The sequence below is a fragment of the Ursus americanus genome, chromosome 9 (genome assembly GCF_024610735.1).
Source record: "Ursus americanus isolate L20-20 chromosome 9, mUrsAme1.1.p, whole genome shotgun sequence".
In the NCBI taxonomy this organism is placed as follows: Eukaryota; Metazoa; Chordata; class Mammalia; order Carnivora; family Ursidae; genus Ursus; species Ursus americanus.
The window spans coordinates 32,302,923-32,322,220 of record NC_142135.1 but is presented as its reverse complement, the minus strand read 5'-3'; the positions used below and the strand labels follow the sequence as shown (position 1 = coordinate 32,322,220).

Here is a 19,298-nt window from a genome sequence, read left to right as displayed (position 1 = left end):
AAACAAGAAAGCATGAATGATCTAAATGTTTTTTTTTTTTTTTAAGATTTTATTTATTTATTTGACAGAGACACAGCCAGAGAGAGAGGGAACACAAGCAGGGGGAGTGGGAGAGGAAGAATCAGGCTCCCAGCAGAGTAGGGAGCCCGATGCGGGGCTCGATCCCAGCACCCTGGGATCAGGCCCTGAGCCGAAGGCAGACGCTTAGTGACTGAGCCACCCAGGCACCCCGAATGATCTAAATCTTAACAATGTTCATAAAACAATTTAAGTTTATTTGGACATGCAGTGAGAACATGGAGATGAGGTTTCAAGTCACTGATTACTCTGGAATCAGAAATTAATGTCCAAAATACTAAAGATGGAAGCCAGCCTATTTGAGAAGTAAGCATTGGCTTTGACATTGCTAGGGTTTCAGCTCAAGTTTCACCTATATCACTTGCCAGCTGTGTAACTCAGGCAACTTCCTCAAATAGAAAGTGATAGTAATAATAAGCACCATACACCACTGTTCAGAGGACTAGAGGCAGGTAGAGTTTATATCTAAAGCATCCCCACGTAGTAGTAAGTCAAGACACAATAGCTCTTTCTTTCCTTCCTTTGTTTTGAATTCAGTAATTGAATTTTTCCCAACTTTTGTTGTGAAATATTTTAAACATACAAAAAAAAGTAGTACAGTGAACATCTACTATATAGATTGACCGATTTTTTTTTTTAAGATTTTATTTATTTATTTGACAGAGAGAGACAGCTAGCGAGAGAGGGAACACAAGCAGGGGGAGTGGGAGAGGAAGAAGCAGGCTCATAGCGGAGGAGCCTGATGTGGGGCTCGATCCCAGAACGCTGGGATCACACCCTGAGCTGAAGGCAGACGCTTAACGACTGCACCACCCAGGTGCCCCAGATTGACTGATTTTTAGTTGACTATCTTTCCTGTCTCCCCCCTGCTTCTCTCTCTCTCTCTCTCTCTCACACACACACACACACACACACACAGAGTATGTATTTTTGCTGAACATTTGGGAGTAAGATAAGTTGCAGCATGCCTCTCCTAATTTAAAAAAAACTACATAAACAATAAAATTAATGAAAAATATCTATCATCTAACATTTCCCTCATATACAATTTTTTCAATTACCCCAGAATTGTTTCTGATGGCTAAAATTTTCTTGTATTTTTTCCTCAATCCAGAATCTAGCCAAGGCTCATTCATTGCATTTGGTTGTTATATGTAATCTAAAATGGTACTTCCACCTTTCTTTTTTTCATGATACTGACTTTTGAAGAGTCCGGACAAAGTTGTCTTATAGAATATCTAACAATCTGGACTTGTCTGATTGTTTTCTCTATTTCCTGTATTCGTGTAAACTGGACATTAGGTCTAGAGACATGGTTAATTTTCAGTTTAAACATACAGGTGATGTAAACGTCATCCATCCATCCGTAGAAACGATATCATGTTTCCTCATTCTTAGGCATAGGTTTGACCACTTGGTTTAGAGGTGTGCCTAGCAGTTTACAGAGGAGATGTAGCTTTCCCTTTATAATTACTAAGTAAGTTCCGAGGTAATACTTTGGTACCATGTGAATATACTGTTTCCCAAAAACCTGTAATCAAATGATTTTTAACATCCAGTGCTGATCCTTGCCTGAGTCATTACATTGGAAATAGTGATTTTAATTTTAATTTTTACCTGAAACATTATTGAGCTTATTTGAATAAACTGTTTAAAAATATGTATATTAACTCTGTCCCTTAACATTATACCATACAGTATAAATTAATTTACTATTGATAATTTATTTTCATATATTCATTATTATTTACTTATGACAGGACATATTTTCTATTTTTCTATTGATGAGTGTTTTCAACTTATGTATTGTTTTTTAATAAAAATAAGTGATTTCATTAATGGGTATATTTATACTATGATGAATTATACCGCATATAAATTTCACATCCAAAGAGCAGACTAAAAGGAGTTATAAATATAAAAGAATGTCAGGAATTAGAGACATAAAACATCTGTCTCCAAGAGGCATCTAAGGAGATATGATAATGACAAAATGTGATGTGACCTCATAGTTTAGAAAAAAAAAATTCAGTTTAAAAACCAAGGAGATCTAAATAAAGCATAGACATTAGTCAATAGTCATGTATCAATATTAGTTCATTAATTGTGACAAATTTACCATAGCCATGTAAGATATTAATAATAGGGAAAGTTAGGTGTGGAGTATGCTGGAATTTTCTGGAATGTCATAACAATTTTCCTGTAAATCTAAAGCTATTCTAAAATTAAAAGTTTATTAAAAGTTATTTTAATATTTTTAAAACATGAATCTGAAGTTTAAGAACAATTAAAATTTCTTCAAGCATCATACTAATTTGACAAAAACAATGAAAGCAGTTATACAATAAGATATCAAATGCAGAGTTTTTATTAACAGAACTGTATTCAAAATGGTCAATATTTAAATGGTTCTTGTGGATACAAGATTTGGAAAGAAGTCACCATAACATTAAGTTTGCCATTTCATTTTGAGCTTCATCTTGGGGCTTAGGAAAGTTTCCAAATCAGTAGCAGAGAGGACCTTTTGCTTGTTGTTGTCAAGTCACTCAAAGGGTTTTCAGATATTATTAGTGGAAACTGACCCTTCGGTTGTTTATGGTTGTTTATTCAATCAAGCGGCTTTCTTTGAATACAGAGGGTGCCAAGTGAATGAGTCATCAGACTAAGCAGAGCAGAATAACAAGGACACCTCCTGTGTTCTGCTTTCTGCCGGTGATGCTTGGTAATTCAAGAACTTGATTTTTACCTGCAGGTGCCTTCTTCAAATACACTATGGTTTAAAATACCTAATACCAGAGTGGTTTTAAGGGCTCTACAACAACATAATCTGGCCCTTAGTTCTATAGTTTGCCACCCAAGTATTTTTAAACATCTGTATATACTCACACAGGCACATATATTTTATAAATATATGTATATGTATGTAGTATATATACCTTTTAAAATATATATATTTTATTTATTTATTTATTTATTTATTTATTTATTTATTTATTTATTTTAAATCATGACTATTGAGTCCTTCAGTTGGGCCACTCCTATGGCCCCAATAGCTTATTTTTTATAGCTCTTGCCATTTAAAAGAACATGTATCTAAAAACTTATCTATTGCTGCTTAACAATTTTCACAAATTTAGCAGCATAAAGCACTCATTTATTAGTTTGTAGCTCTGTAAGCCACAGGTCTGGGATGGTGTGGTGTGGCTGGCTTTTCTGCTTAGGGTATCGCATGGCTGAAGTCAGGTATTGGCTGGGCTCAGTTCTTGTCTGGAGGCTGTAGGGGAAAACTGCTTCCAGCGCCATTCAAGTTGTTGGCAGATTCTAGTTCCTTGCAGCTGTAGGCCCGAGGCCCCTGTGTTCCTGCTGCTACTCAGCCGAGCAACTCTCTCAGCTGCTAAAGGCTGCTTGCAGGTCCTTTCCACGTGGTCCTCTCCATCTTCAACCAGCAAAGGTACGCTGAACCTCTCATGGGTTTCAGATCTTCCTCAATGACTCTTCTAGAATTAGCCAGAGGAAGCACTCTGCTTTTAAAAGGCTTTTGTGGGTATGTCAGGCCCACTCAGATAATCTCCCTATCTTTAGGTCAACTGATTAGTAACCTTAATTACATCTGCCAAATCCCTTTTGCCAGGTAAAGTAACACAATCATGGGGCCATCTTAAATTCTGCCTACTGCACTTACCTTATGTAGACACCCACATCCACTGTTCTCCAGATTCAGTTTTTGGGTTGGGTGACATGACAAAGTGAACCACAATTATATTTAGACGAAATTACTTTTATTGTGGATGTCATGCAAAGGATTTGTAGAACCAAAAAATACATTTTTTAAATAAGTCTATGTGTGCATTCGATAAAAGTACATTTAAAAAACATGAAGATGTATTATAAACACGCAACCTGCTGCTTACAATTCTCTAATTGTATCAGATGACAATGAGTCACTTTATCTCCTCCATGTCTGCCATTAATCATGATCTTGGTCATACACTAATGATGCAAACTCATAGACTTTATAGCTAAAAGACAGCAGAGATCATCTGTCACCACACCCCCATTCCCTGCCTGTTTCATAAATGAGGAGCTAGAGACTCAGGATATGACTCAGAGAGGGCCACAGAGTCAGTGGTAGAGATTGGCCTGGAAGATACGTTTCTGATTCCATAACAGGTAGTAATAGTAATGACAGTACTATTAATTAGTGATTTTCTATGTGTCAGGCACTATCCTAAGCACTTTAAATATATTTTCTTATCCTCACAAAAATTCTATGAGGTAGGCATTACTGTCTTTGCAATTTCACAGTTTGAAAAAACTGAGTCACAGAGGGGCTAAGTAACGGGTTCAGTGTCACCAGCTTGTGTACGGTGAAGTGGGGATTCAAAGAGAAACAGTCTGATACCAGGGCCTGAGCCCCTCACTGTGCTCTGCTCTTTCCACTCCACCAGCCCCTCCTCACGGGCAACCCCTTCCACAGGCAGTTACAGAGTTAGCCGCACGGGCTACCCATTGGCTATATTCTGACAACAAATCAGTGAGTAGTGGAGAATCTGGAGTCAGGGAACTGTTTATAAACTTCAGTTGTGTTACTTTCTGGGTAAGCTGCCAGGGCCCGTGGATTCTGTGTTTGTAAGATGGGGCTTGTGAGAGTTCTGAAGAGAATGCAGGTAGAAAGGTCTGTAAACACAAGGATGACACGTTCATTGTACTGTTATTCTTTGACAAATGGTAGCTGGTTCTCATCCCCCTGTAACGGCAGGTTTTCAAGTCACTCTTGCTGCGGTGAAGTCAGACGTTATGTCCTGACACCTTTAGGAATCCTGTTTCCTTTGAAAGTCCCATGTCTCCTGTATATACCCTCATTCCACGTCTTCCAGCTTCGCTGCCGTGGTGCGGCTCACTCGGAGGTGATTTTTCACACGGGCGTTCTTCATGGGAAGAGAACAGTACAGCTGCATGGACAGACCAGGACCTAGCCCTTGGCCAGCTCCTGCACAACAGCCTAGCACCTTCCATGATTCCAGGGCACACCTGAACAGAATTGTATGACTTTTGGATGTGGCCGTTTGGAGATCACCGTCAAATAATCATGAATATTAAATTTTTGAGTACCAAGGATCTCTTCTTCACCCCCATTCTTTTTCTAAAAACATTTTCTCTTTTTTGGGTGTATGTGTATTTTCTGCTCTACTATTTGAAAGCAAGTTGCAGACAATATAATGTTTCAGGTCTAAGTACTTCAGCATGTTATCTCTAATGATAAGGAAATTTTTTATAGTACATGTCACTACCTAGGAAAATTGACAATTTTCTTATTCTAATATCCAGTCCATGTTCAAATTTTCCTTTGTCCTAAAACCGTTGTTAGAGTGTTTTGCTTTTAGGCTTTCTTGTTTTGTTTTTTCCCCAAAAAGAAACCAAAGTATACTCGTAGCATTTCATGGTTACATCTCTGTGGTGTTTTAAAATCTGGACCAATTCCCCTACCTTGTTAGTTTATGTGTTTGTTTTCATGATGTTAACTTTTTAAAGAAACTAAGCAAATTCCCTTGAACAAAACCCCTTGTTCTGCGTTTGTCTGATTTTTTTTTTTAGTTGTGTCATTTATCTTTACTATGTCCTCTGTGTTTTAGAAAAGAAAAAGTTGGTTTCAAAGACCTAATTAGAAATAGTTTGTGTATTTTTGTCTGGACTAACTTGGTAGGTGGTAGTGTGTATCTTACATCAGGAGGCACCTACGACAGCCCCGCTATTAGTGCTACTAAGTATGATCACTTGATTAAGATGGCGATAGCTGGCTGGTCTCCCAGAGTTAAAGCCCATGTTTACCTTTAACAAGTAGAACTAAATTATGGAATGATTTATTTATTTATTTATTTATTTATTTATTTATTTATTTATTGGCTCATGTGAATATCCTTTCATCTAATGCTGTTAGTATCCATTGATGTGCTTTATCTGAATCATTTATTCCATTCGAGGTTGCAAATTGGTCAAATTTTTATCATTCCTTTTACACTTATTGAATGTATTAATTATATATTAAATATAACTAATATTTCTCTGTAAAGAAGGGCCTTTCCTCATCCATAAGGGATACTTTAGATTCTCTTATAGTTCATATCAGTACAACATGTTTACTATTAATTTTCTAAAATATCAGCCTTAGATTATGGAACTGAGCTGTAGAGAAGTCATAACTTATATTTGATATAAACTTTTTAGAGCATTTTGATGTATATCGAGATTAGAAGTAGAGAATAGATGAAATTTAAAGCAGTGTTTCAAAATGGTGAGCAAATATTATAAGAGGTGCGGCGGGAGGAACTTCAGGAAGTCAAGGTCAATATCAGCATGTGTTTATTGATCTAAAATAAAATTATTAATACCAGGCATTAAAAGAGCTTACCATTTCTCAAAAAGCTAATAGTATGCGTGGTCAATGTAGATAAATATTTAGGCCTGACAAGAAGTAAATTAAGACAAATAGTTTGGACTGTCACCTGTTGTTCTAGCTTTAGGCGTCCCTATGCTCTACATTCTGACAGGCAAGGCCCTTTGTGTTCTGGGCTCAGGTTCTGGTGTGATGCTCCCTCACCATTACTCTACATCTGGTTATTTGCATCATCCCTCAACTGCACATGGGTTTTCCTGCCTTCATGCCTTTTTCCAGGCCCTTCCCTTGACCCAAAACACTTCCTTCTTGCCTCTTAGGTCCCAGTGTGCCCATTTCTCAAGCCCAGCTAAAATCCCACTCCCTCTGTCAAGCTCCTTCCTCCCTGACTTCACCAAATCACTCGCACTTCTTACACTCTGTCACATCTGTGGTCTCTGACTCAGTGGCCTGTTTGGTCTTCTCATTGGCTTCTGTAAGTAGATCTCATATTCAAGCTATAAAAGGTCCTTAAGGACATGACTACCCATGATCCCAAATTAGAAGGCTCTTTTCACATGCTGTTGCTGGGTTTTTGCATTCCCTTTGGGAGTCTCTCTGAAAGTTACCGACAGATGTGAAAATATGTCAGACAGGTTATCTCCTTTGTATGGCTTTCTTTGCCTTCTAGTATTGATCACCCTACAAAATCAGGTTTTTGTGTGAGAGTTAAGGCTAGAATTGAGGTTTACTCATCCCCTGTTCTTTGGGAATAAAGTCAAGGCCTAATCATTTCACTATGATCAAAAGAAAGGAAAAAGAGAAGGATTGGCATAAATTAACATTGTATTTAAATATTACAATGAAAACAAAGCTTATTTCGTTTTCCTTACGTTGAACCATTTTGTTCCTTTCGTAACCAACTTGAACACTGCTTTAAATGGAAATAAAACAATGGTATTTTGTGCTTCTTGAAGATTGTTTTAGAATATTTTCATCCCACTCAACAAGGCATTGTTTGAAATACTTTCCTCTGTGTCTCCTTAACAAGAGCCCTTCGTCTTTATGCCGTTCTGTCCGTCTGAGGACCTTCAGCACGTTGGCTGAGTGCTTCTCGTTACCAGATGGTGATGACAGAAGCTCTCAGGCTTCTTGTTTTCTGTCTGTGCAGAAGCAGGAGGTAAAAAGCTACGGAGCACCGTCCAGAGAAGCACGGAAACGGGCCTGGCTGTGGAAATGAGGAACTGGATGACTCGCCAGGCAAGCCGAGAATCTACCGACGGCAGCATGAACAGCTATAGCTCGGAAGGAAAGTGAGTGAGGCCGGCCACGAGCTGGTGTCTCTCCATGCCTTGCCGGGACCATCTTCTCTCTGTCTCTCTGTGCTTTCCCAGGAGCTAACTCACACTTTCGAGAGTGTCATTTTCATTTCCACTGGCTGATTTGCTGTGAAGAGAACTTCTGCTCACCTACCACGGAGATAATGGGACATATCTGGCTTTTTATGTCAAGGAAAATAGGTTTGGGGATAAAGTGTTTTGCTTTAATAGCAAGACGCTAAAATGTGAGCGTCACAATACGTGCACGTAAAAGTTTGCCCTGGCTTGAAATAATACATAGAAGCACAGAAAGAGCAAGCATTTGTGCCACACCACGTGGACACTGCTAATCTCTATAGTCTTTGCTCTGAAGAGTTATTACTAAGAATTCTATAATACTTGACACATACTTCATTCCATGAACTAATAGGCAGTTCAGAGAGAGGCGATGCCACAGAGGAAGTTGTGAGCCCTGTATGTAGTCGGCATGTAGCTTTTCCTTGAATCGGCTGTGGCTAGGGTATTTTTAAAGCATTTGTCATGATTGTACAGCCCTGTCACCAACACATTGACAATAATCAGCAACGACAGGTCCATAGATGGTGCATAAAGGAGGTGAATAGAGGAAAGTGGGGTTTACTGACCTCACTGTGTCATCAGCATGGAAGCTTCAGGCGTTTAGACAACATACATGTGGCCAGACGTGAGGCAGAGTATTGGTGATGTGCCACAGGGAACATTTGTCTAGAACAATCGTATAAGTACAGGAGATGTATATGGTTTCCATATATTTATCAAAAAGGTTATATGGGATACTAATTAAAATACTTGGATTAACCATATATTTGGGGATTTACGTTGGGGGAAGAAACAGATTTGATGTTAATCAAGGAAGTCTTAAAAGAGATGGAGAAGCAATTGAAAAATGAGCTTTCATCATTGCAGAGTGCTGTGTTAGACACTGTTAGGGATTCAGAAATGTCCAAACTGTGGCCCCCGGCACCCCAGATATTTATATCTTATGGGAAAAATGGGTTGAGTACTTGTAAATTCATTCAACAAATATCTCCACGCCTTCCAGTGTTCTAGGCACTATGCTGAGTTAGGGATGTAAGTCATACAAGGGGCCAAAATCAGTTAGTGGTTAACACCATGGGCTTTAAAATCACATAGGCCTAAGTTCTCATCTGTTTTCCGGTACTGTGGAAACTTGAGCAAATTGTTTAACTTTTCCCAGTTTCATTTTAATGAATTGATTTTGCTTAACAAGTATTTATTAAGTGCTTAATTCCTGGCATGTTTCTAGGGGCTGGAGATGTATCGGTGAACAAAATAGAAACAAAAAAAAACGAAAAAACCCTACCCGCACCAAACTTACAGTTTAGTAGATAAGATGGACAATAAGTAAGAAAAGTTGTTAATATGTATATATAAGGAAAATTCATAGAATATATAGTAGATTAGGTAGTGTAAGTGCTAAAGAGAAAAAGAAAGAAAGGGAGAGAGATGAGAGAGGGTAAGGGTGGGTTTTATGTAGGGTAGACAGGGAAAAAGATGTATTTGGGTAAAGATTTGAAGAATGGACATTCGAGGGAAGAACATTCCAGGCTGAAGCCATGCTGAAGGCAGTTTGCCTGGCATCAGCAGTGGGGAGGGCAGCACTGTGCACAAAGGGCAGGAGTAGGAATTAAGATGGGGGCGGGGGGAAACAGCTCCTATCATCTTTATAATAGCATTGTGAAGACTTTGCTTTTACTCTGAGAGGGACGAGAAACCAATGGAGGATTTGAGCAAAGTCCAGATATTACCCGACTTGAATTTTAACAGACCATTCTGATTGCTGTGGGGTGGACAGTAAATCTGGCCACAGAGGGGTCATTCAGAGGGCTGTTCAGTAATACTGCAGATAGAAGATAAAGGCTCAAGGGCGCCTGGGTGGCACAGCGGTTAAGCGTCTGCCTTCGGCTCAGGGCGTGATCCCGGTGTTATGGGATCGAGCCCCACATCAGGCTCCTCCGCTATGAGCCTGCTTCTTCCTCTCCCACTCCCCCTGCTTGTGTTCCCTCTCTCGCTGGCTGTCTTTATCTCTGTCGAATAAATAAATAAAATCTTAAAAAAAAAGAAGAAGAAGAAGAAGATAAAGGCTCAGACCCCAGTGGGAGCATTAGCGAGGTCAGATTCTGGATGCATTTTGACAGTAGAGCCAATAAGATTTATTGATAATCTGATGTGAGTAATGAGAGAAAGGGGTGTATTCATTTGCTAGGGCTGCCCTAACGAAATACTGAAGATTGGGTAGCTTGAACAACAGAAATGGATTTTCTCATAGTTCTGGAGGCTCGAAGTCCAAGATCAAGGTGTTACCAGGTTTGGTTTCTCCTGAGGGCTATCTCCTTGGCTGCAGATGGCCTCCTGCTCAGTGTGCTCACATGGTATTTCTTCTGTGCATGCATACCCCTCTCTTGTTCTTCTTATAAGGATACCAGTCACATTAGATTAGGGCCCCACCCTTATGATCTCATTTAACCATAATCACCTCTTTCAAGACCCTATCTCCAGTGCAGTCATTTGGGGGCTAAAGCTTCAACATATGCATTGGTGGGGGGACAAGATTCAGTTCGTAACAAAGGGGAAAGACTACCCCAGGCTGGACAATTGAAAGAATGAAGTTGCCATTTAAGATGAAATCCCCTGAGAGGAACAGACTTTGGCTTTCTGCTTGTTCCGAGGCTGGGAGTCAGTCTGGGACAAATTGAATATCAGTTGCATAGTAGATATCCGAGCAGACATGTAGACAAGGCAGACCGCATACAGGTCTGTGGTCCAAGCTGGAGATGGCAATCTAGGCCATATCAGCATAGATGGCATTTAAAACCGTGACACCGCATGAGATTACCAGGGAGATCGGGGCATGCAGAAAAAATAAGAAGTCAAAGGATCGAGTTCCCCATGTTTAGTGGTAGAACCAATGACAGAGACTGAGGTAGAGTGGCCAAAGAGGACAACCAGGGAAGCAGAGGGTCTGGGAAGCAAAGTGGACAAAGTGTTTCAAGGAAGAGGGAGGGTTTGACTGTGTCAGCTGATGCTACCATGTGAAATCAGACAAGTGCTGAGTATGAGCAGTTGGGTTTCCCACGTGACCCTAGGTAACCTCGGTCAGAGAAATTTGGGTAGAGTGGAGAAAAATCAAGCAAGCAAGAGAGCAAGGAAAAACTGAATAGAGTTTCAAGGGAAAACAAGAAAAAAGAGATTGAAGATAATACATAGAGTAAATTCTCTCAAGGAGCTTTGAGTAGAGAAATGGGGTGGGAGCTGGAGAAGGAAGTGGAGTTAGGAAAGGGATTTTTTTTTTTAGGGAATTTTTTTAAGGTGGAAGATTTTTTTTTTTTTTAGTGTGGAAGAGTAACGGTGTGTTTGTGTACTGATGGGAATGATCTAGAAGAGTTTCTTCATCTATAAAACAGGATAATGGAATCTATCTCCTAGTGCAGCCGAAAGGATTAAATCCGATTATGCCTGTCATGGAGTCAGTGCTCACTAGGTACCGAGTGCTACCGTAGAAATCACAGCGCATGCCCTCCAGACAGGGAGAAAGACACGTACACCAGCAGCCTGCAAGACAGTGGGGCAGGTGCCTCTGGTGACCTACATGGGCTGCTGGAGAATAAGAAAGGATGAGCCATGGGAGATGGAGCGGGGTGCTGGGATCCAATTAATATAAGTGGCAAAATCACGGTACCCACTGCTCCTACCCCGAAAGGGGGCAAGAGGGAAACCCGAGCTGCCTGAAAGTAAATGGGTTGAGGGTTTAATCCTATATGTTATTTTGCTTTTAGCCTGATTTTCCCCGGTGTCCGCCTGGCCTCTGATAGCCAGTTCAGCGATTTCCTGGATGGCCTTGGCCCTGCCCAGCTAGTGGGACGCCAGACTCTGGCTACACCTGCAATGGGTAAGAATTTCAGTCATGTGATTTCATTGTTTCTCCTTTAGATTATTGAAAATTACATTCTCTAGTTTCATGGGCTCTTTAAAAATATTGTCACAGAAATAAGTATTTTTATTTTACCAACAAAAAAATTTTAACCGATTTTTTTCCAGGTTAGTTGATACACCTTTTAAAGTAAGAGATCATTGATAGAATTTTAAGTATATTTGAATTTAGGAAAATATATGGGAAATGATGAAATGATATAAAACCAAGATCTTTGGCACAAGCCTGTTTCTTACTGCATTTGTACACTAAGGTCTGTCTGTTTCTTCCTCACACACCATTAGGTGACATTCAGGTAGGAATGATGGACAAAAAGGGACAGTTGGAGGTGGAAATCATTCGGGCTCGTGGCCTTGTTGTAAAACCAGGTTCCAAGACACTGCCAGGTAATAACAGAAGAGATTCTTCTATTATTTCTAATGCGTACTTTTCAATACAGAGACTTTGTTTTTGATTAGATGCAGAAAACTTCATTTTTAGATAATTAAGGATGCTAATATATGAAGCTGTTATCTGTAGTAGTTTGTGTGTTTATCTTAAGTGAGCGTGCAGTGAAGGTGGTCTGGTAGGGATCATTGAGGTTATAATTAAGTTAACCTTATGAAGTTAAGTACATATGTAGTAGGAACCCTCGCAAAATAAACACATACATAAGAATTTCTTTTCCTTATTAGCTGATATTTTGTGTTCTTCTTTACTTTATCTGGGGCTTCAAAATTCTCCTTGGGAATTCTTAAAGCTCTGCATGAGAATAAAAATAGATACAGGTTTCCAAAGCAGCATAAGCCTTTGTATACAGGACATTCTAATTAGACTGACTCTTACTTCCTGTAGCTTACAAAGAAAGCGAGGCAGCTTTATCAATTTGTATTGCGATGTCACACGTTTCATACTGAAATGTCATAATCTAAGGTGCCTGGGGCCGTGGAAAATGACACGGGCTCCAGATCCCCTGTGCAGAGATGTACTAAACAGAGATCTGGTGTGTGAAACGATTCGTGAGGATTCTGAAATTCGGGTTCTCACCTCAGCACCTCCACGGACTGAAGTGTAATTTTGAATTTCCTAACTTCCCTGTCCTTGTGGAAGTTCTAAATGATAACGTGTACAACCTCCCAGGGTGATTAAGTCAGTTGTGTTTACAAAGGCCTTGGAGCTAGTTGACCCACTGTGCTGTAAAGAATACCATCGTTTGTACCTGCATGGAAATGCTTGTATCAAGAGTCAGATACATTTCAACCCATGCATTTCATAATTTGTTGCCTCTTCCCAGCTTATGTGAACGTATGACATCAAACCCCACCCCTGCCTTGTACCCACGCCACCACCAAAAAATAAACCCTTTTGAGTAATAAGGGATTGTTATTTATAAAAACTTATACTTATTATTTACGTTATATAATTATATTACGTATTTATATATTATAGAAATTAGATTATTTATATTATAATTGATTTATGAGATGATATCGTCTCAAGCATGTTTACTTAGATTTAAGTGCCGACAAATAAAAGACTGAGTAAGACCTCTCTCTTGAATGTTGGTAGGGGCTGGAGGCATTTCACCTTAGTTAATGCCGTGTTCAAATCTATATAACCATCTGATCGCGAAATAGTAATGAACTCAGAGTAGCCTCTGAGTTAATATTGCCTGAACTACCTGAATGGCGGATAGGTACCTATTATTTATCTAATGATTTTTGACATCGTGTGGAAAGATGAGCAACTTTTCATTGCTAGCTCTTCTGGCCTAGAACTAAGCAGTTGCAGGCGTCGCCTGTGGGTTGTGTATTCCACAACCGTGGCTCGTCACCTAACCCTCCTCTGTGTGTGTTCTTTCCCAAGCACCATATGTAAAGGTGTATCTGTTGGATAACGGAGTCTGCATAGCCAAAAAGAAAACAAAGGTGGCAAGAAAAACACTGGAACCCCTTTACCAACAGCTATTATCTTTCGAAGAAAGTCCCCAAGGGAAGGTTTTACAGGTATTCACTGAATGGTTTCTCCCTCACATAAGAAAGTATTTTCATGGACTCAGACTTGGACCCGCATGTCTCACGCATTCTCTTCCGTTGCTCACCGCTGAAATTCTTGGGAAATGTCCAAGCAGTGGCAAGTGCTATCAAGCCGTAGACACTGTTGTTTCCTTTCTAGTGAACTAGAGACTTGCCAACCCCCATCATACACAAACTCCAGTCCCCCTGGACTGCTTAGTATCTGAACCCCCCAGTACACTTTTCCTCATGTGCCTTTGGCTTCTAGTAGTTAAAGACCACTATACCAGCAGTTAAAATACAACTATTTAACTTGACGTTTGATGATAGCACATTAACCGAATGTGTTTTAGTTTACAAGGTTCCATGTACATAACTATACTGACCTTACTCTTCTTTTTATTTTGCCAACAGATCATTGTCTGGGGCGATTATGGCCGCATGGATCACAAATCCTTTATGGGAGTGGCCCAGATACTTTTAGATGAACTGGAGCTATCCAATATGGTGATTGGATGGTTCAAACTTTTCCCCCCTTCCTCCCTAGTAGATCCAACCTTGGCCCCTCTGACAAGAAGAGCTTCCCAATCCTCTCTGGAAAGTTCAACCGGACCTTCTTACTCTCGTTCATAGCAGCTGTAGAACTGTTGTCATAGCAACCAGCGTTACAAAAAAAAAAAAAAAATCCACAGGTCGCGAACCCTGGTAACACTGCATGCTTAATGTTGTGTCTTCTGAGCCTGTTTCTAGGGATACAAAGCGATCCTGTGTTCTCAGAGGAAGTTGCACACATTGTGCCCTAAAGATGGCCCTCAGGTGAAAGAGCAGAGTTATGAAGAACTATCAGGTTTGGAGTTCAATAACACTCGAATTTCGGTCCAATCTGAAGCCATGGATTAATCTCAAAGAATCAGTCAGTTTCATGCAACAAAAGCCCTTTTCAATGGCACCTTTCTATTTTTATCGTTCCTTTTTCTTCATTTCTCTGACCCCAAAGCCCTGTTATGCCACAGAAATGGAGCTATACAGTCATTAAGCCATGTTACAAGTCAAGGAGTGAAGTCCTAGAAAGCATCAGGTGAAAAGCAGGAGACCAAAGAAGTGGTCCGGGACAGACGTCAGCCCTCCTCTGCACGTGACCAGGGGCAGCCCGTCCAGCGTGAGCAGCGGCCGACTTCAGAGCTCCAGCAGGCACGCCATTCACTAACGCCACGATGTGTTGGACTCTGAAAAACAAAATTCTGTGGCTTCACTGTACTGAATGAAATTAAAGAAACTTTTTTTGCATGGACACAGATTAGCTGAATACTTAAATTATTTTCTTGGGGCTGCAACTTGCAAAAAAAAAAAGAATAAAAATCAGCCATTTTCAACAATTTATATTATTTTTAAAAATAAATTTCACTATTGCATGGTTTTAAAAAGGGGAGAGAATGCAACAGGGTGATACAAAGACACACCATGTTATTCTTTAATCATAGTCTGTGTTTTGGCAGACATTACAAATGAGAATACTTTCTAGAAGATACTTAAAATTCTCTTTATGTGACAAATAAGCATACTATATTCAATTTATTTCCATGTTAAATATACAAATCTTATGAAGTTCGATATGTACAAATTGTTCACATCTTTCTTCCTCTTCTCTGTCTCACTTTTCCTCTTTTCTCTTTTAATCTTTTATTTTCTTTCTCCCTACCAGAGTGACCATTATACTAAAAGATTACAAGTTTTTGACCTGATACTCCTTATACCCCATGTTTGATTCAGAGCTGTAGATGCTTCTGAATTTATGAATTTCTCAAGGGGGAAAAAAAAACTAAGAGCTTTCTTTATATCAAGCATGTTGAAAGGATTTGCAACATGACTTGGGAGTGCATTAAAGTAAGTCAGCATGTATTTGATAAAGAAGATATTTGAACTTTTGCAATTTATTGTACAGTGCATGGTACTTTTTCTTTTCACGTGCAAAGTTCAGTTTACAGGAAAACCCTAAAATCATGTGGCCATTGTAATGTCTAATAAATTTGTTTTTAGCACCAGCATTATTCATACAGGGGTTAAAGTATTATTTCTAGAAGGTCTTTGGTTTTGTTTTTTAATTAATTAAAGCAATTTCTTTAGCCACTTTCCATTTACTATGTGAATAGAAAAACACTGCGAAAAATTTGGAGCCTGAAACACAGGGCTGTTTATTAATTCATTTTTCTGTAGTAAAATACAATTTTTCACAAATTATATTTCTAAAGAAATATAGTAAACATAAATATGCAACAAATAATTTTAAAGCTCCAATTTTTAGGTGACTCAAAGAAAGTCAGTCTGCCTATTAATAGTTCTTTGATGCCATCACCAAAGTCTATACCACAAATCCCCTAGGGTCAAACCCCTGCCTTTGGTTTTACAGATAGTTATTACCATTGGGTGGTGCTGCAAGGTCAAGTTTCTCTTAAGTTCCGCTACTGAGAGGAAAAGTCACTGGTTAATATAATAAAGCCACCCATACTTTTCCATTTCTTTATGTACACTTTGATAACACATTCTTACAGGTTGATTTTAATTTCTTGCAGTAACTTTTGAAATCCACATACATACTGTTTAAGGCCATGCACAAAAATTGCTTTCTTCTTTTTTTTCTTTTTTTCTCCTTTTTAAATTCCATGCTGACCATTAAAAACTATCATGCTTGATATGGTGCAAAAGTTAAAATGAGTATCACTAAAAATGCCTTCTCTTTCTGTGGTGCGATACGTGGAGACTGTCTTGACCTTCTGAGATCTCCGATGGACCCAGGTAAAGTTGTCAAAAGAACGAATAAAACTTTATGGAAATAATTTAGACACTTGTGTACCAGCAGCAATTGATTTAATAGACCTATAGTGTCTATACTCTCCCTTAGAATAAACGTTTACCAGTTTCCTGATACTAAGATTGCAGTCACATAATCTTTTGTGCATATTCCTATATAAATTATTTCTAATTTTAATAAGAAGGACATGACTGTATGGAATATTTGTACATACTTGTCATTATGCAGTATTTATTTAAAAAGTTGGTGTATTTTTTTTTAATTTTCACATGTCTGCACCTCGACTTGTGGTTTAGTCGTGTAAATAGCACTATTCCAGTGACCATTGCTGCCCTGTACATAGTATGTTTTAAAAGTAAAGGGAATTCCAGTTGGAAAAAAAAAAGGGGGGCAGATTAGTCCTGTAATGAACACCAACTAATGTAAATCAAATTCATTCTGGTGATGGTATTTAACACTTTAAATAAAACATTTTCTTTACAGACGTCGTATGCACGGCTTTCTCTGACTTTTCTCCCCATCCCACACCTGCTGCAGCTTTCCCTGAACTCACGCATCGTTTCAAAACAACGAAATCATCTTTTCTTACTTCTCCATGAGAGAGGCAGACTGCTGGTCTTAGCAAATAGCCCTCAGTAGAGCGTGTTTTCAAAGTGCCACAGGATCGCTGCTCGCAGCATTAAAAGTTGCCACTTTTCAAAAAGGTGGTTATTCTGTGCAGGGCGTGGGGCGTGTGTTCCGGTTTGAGGTGCTTTCTGTTAATGACTCAGCAGCTCCCAGAGTCTGTGAGTGAACTGAGTGCTGTTTCTGAGTCAGCGTCACCTCCACGGATGGCGGTCCTGGAGAACCCCACGCAGACTGTGCCATTTCCTGGGTGAAGGTGACAAGAGTGACGGTGGGTTTTGGGCTGGTGTGTCACTGCAGCTCTGTGGGGGGTCGAGGGTGCATTTTCAGCTGGGGAGACACCTGTGCTAACGTGATGTGTAACGACCTGTCCCTGTGGCTCTGGATGGAGGGTTTCTCCAGCTCCTTCTAGGGCAGTTCCTCAAACTCGAGGAAAAAACCCCAGCAGAGTTCTGATACAAGTCCTGCCTGGCTCTAAATGTAAAAGGGAGCTTAGTTATTACAAATCCAAACCTAGTCCTCTCGCCGTTCTTGGAAATAGCCATTTCTTCTATTTCCGAGGACTCCATTTCAGCTCAGTCCTCCATGCCTGTCCCAGATGACTTTTCGCTATTCAATATACACCTCCTACTCCAATGAGCTGTTTCTTTGCTGCTCACGCACTCCTATTATAACCATCCCCTTGCCTTTCTCATATCCCCGCTCCCGAAAAGCCCTTCTCCGTCCTCAGAACTGATCCGCGCTGGGCCCTCCCTGCAACTCCCTGCTCAGGACGGAGCTCCTCTCCCACAGTTCCCGACTAATCCCGGACAACAGGACTGCTGTGGGTGCCAACGCCTTCCCTTTCCCGGAACTCCCGATCGAGGCGCCACAAGCAGCAGTAAAGGACATGGGGGTCACTCGTAGGGGCTGACAGAGGAATGGTCAAAAAGTCACCAAAGCTGTCTGCCTGAACTGACTTACTCCCAGGAGTGAAAGTGACTAACTTCTACATCACAGACCACTTTGGGGTGGTTTTTCTTTTAAATTATACTCTAATGACTGGTTCCTGACTCTGCCACTTACTTACTGTTCAGCTTTGACAATGTCACTTATATTCTGTGAGTTTCACCAGCCACAACTGCAAAGTGGGAATAGGAAAGCTCTCCAGTTCTTTGGGTCGGCATAGGGATTAAATGAAATAATGTATCTAGAACACACAGCACCGTGAGTGGTATAAAGTCAGTGCTAACTATTACGAGCATAAATAATTGATTAGAAGGCCTTAAACACCATTTCGTTCTTTGCTGGTCCATCTCATTGAAGGTACAATCCTCCTAAGGAGATAAAATTACTTTCTCTGGACATTCGGGGCCAAGCTGGATTGGGAGGGAGCCCCACTGAGGTCCCTGCGGACTATGTCTGCTCTTCTTTGAAGAAGAATGTGCCCCCAATGGGTTCAGCCATCTATCGTCGGGGTACATGAAAGAAAGACCCCAGCAAGAAATCTCGGCAAGGCAACACAGGGCCTCCTCAGAAGGGAGCAGCTAGGCAGACAGAGACGGGCAGTCATCCAAAAGATAGGACCTTAAAAATACTCTGGGAAGGTTCACTGCACATGGGCTGGCTCTCTGTCCTGGAAAGTCAGTGATGGGAGAGGAAGTTCCAGCTCCTGGAAGATAACATGACATGGGAGCAGGGTGACCTCAGAATCCTCATAGATCCCTGAGTTCCTTATCATGCACCTTCCCTGATTGTTTCCTAGGCAAGACATAGGTCAGGCTCTTCTCTGCTTCTCACCTCCAGAGTCTGGGCTCCCCTCTTGTCATAGGTCTGGTTGGTGGGCTGCTGGGGACAACAGACTTTTTGGGTGTCCACCCAAAGACAATGAGAACCCTTACAGACTACACAGGGGCCTGGTGACATACTGGGGTACCCAAACCCTGACCTTGATGACGTGGGCTCTATCTGGGAGTGATGAACAGCATGGCAGCAAGAAACTGTGTGTTAGACAATCCTAAGCCTTTTTTAACAAATTTTAAGCTCTTGCTGGAGAAATTTTAGAAATTGTAAGAAAGCGTATGTGTTGCCCAATTATTCTTGATTTATTAGGTCCAAGAACTTTGTGTGC

At 40.3% G+C, this 19,298-nt stretch overlaps 1 protein-coding gene across 2 annotated transcripts in view; it reads left to right on the top strand.

The window, feature by feature from the left end:
- Positions 1–17,048, top strand: part of RIMS2 (regulating synaptic membrane exocytosis 2) — a 364,820-nt gene extending 347,772 nt beyond the window's left edge. For both annotated transcript variants that reach the window (XM_045805820.2, XM_087864679.1), the window contains 5 exons: positions 7,623–7,764; positions 11,607–11,719; positions 12,046–12,147; positions 13,607–13,746; positions 14,170–17,048. In XM_045805820.2, the coding sequence (XP_045661776.1) occupies positions 7,623–7,764; positions 11,607–11,719; positions 12,046–12,147; positions 13,607–13,746; positions 14,170–14,388 (716 nt within the window). In that variant the 3' untranslated portion in view covers positions 14,389–17,048. The remainder of the gene's footprint in view (positions 1–7,622; positions 7,765–11,606; positions 11,720–12,045; positions 12,148–13,606; positions 13,747–14,169) is intronic.
- Positions 17,049–19,298: the final 2,250 nt, after the last annotated feature.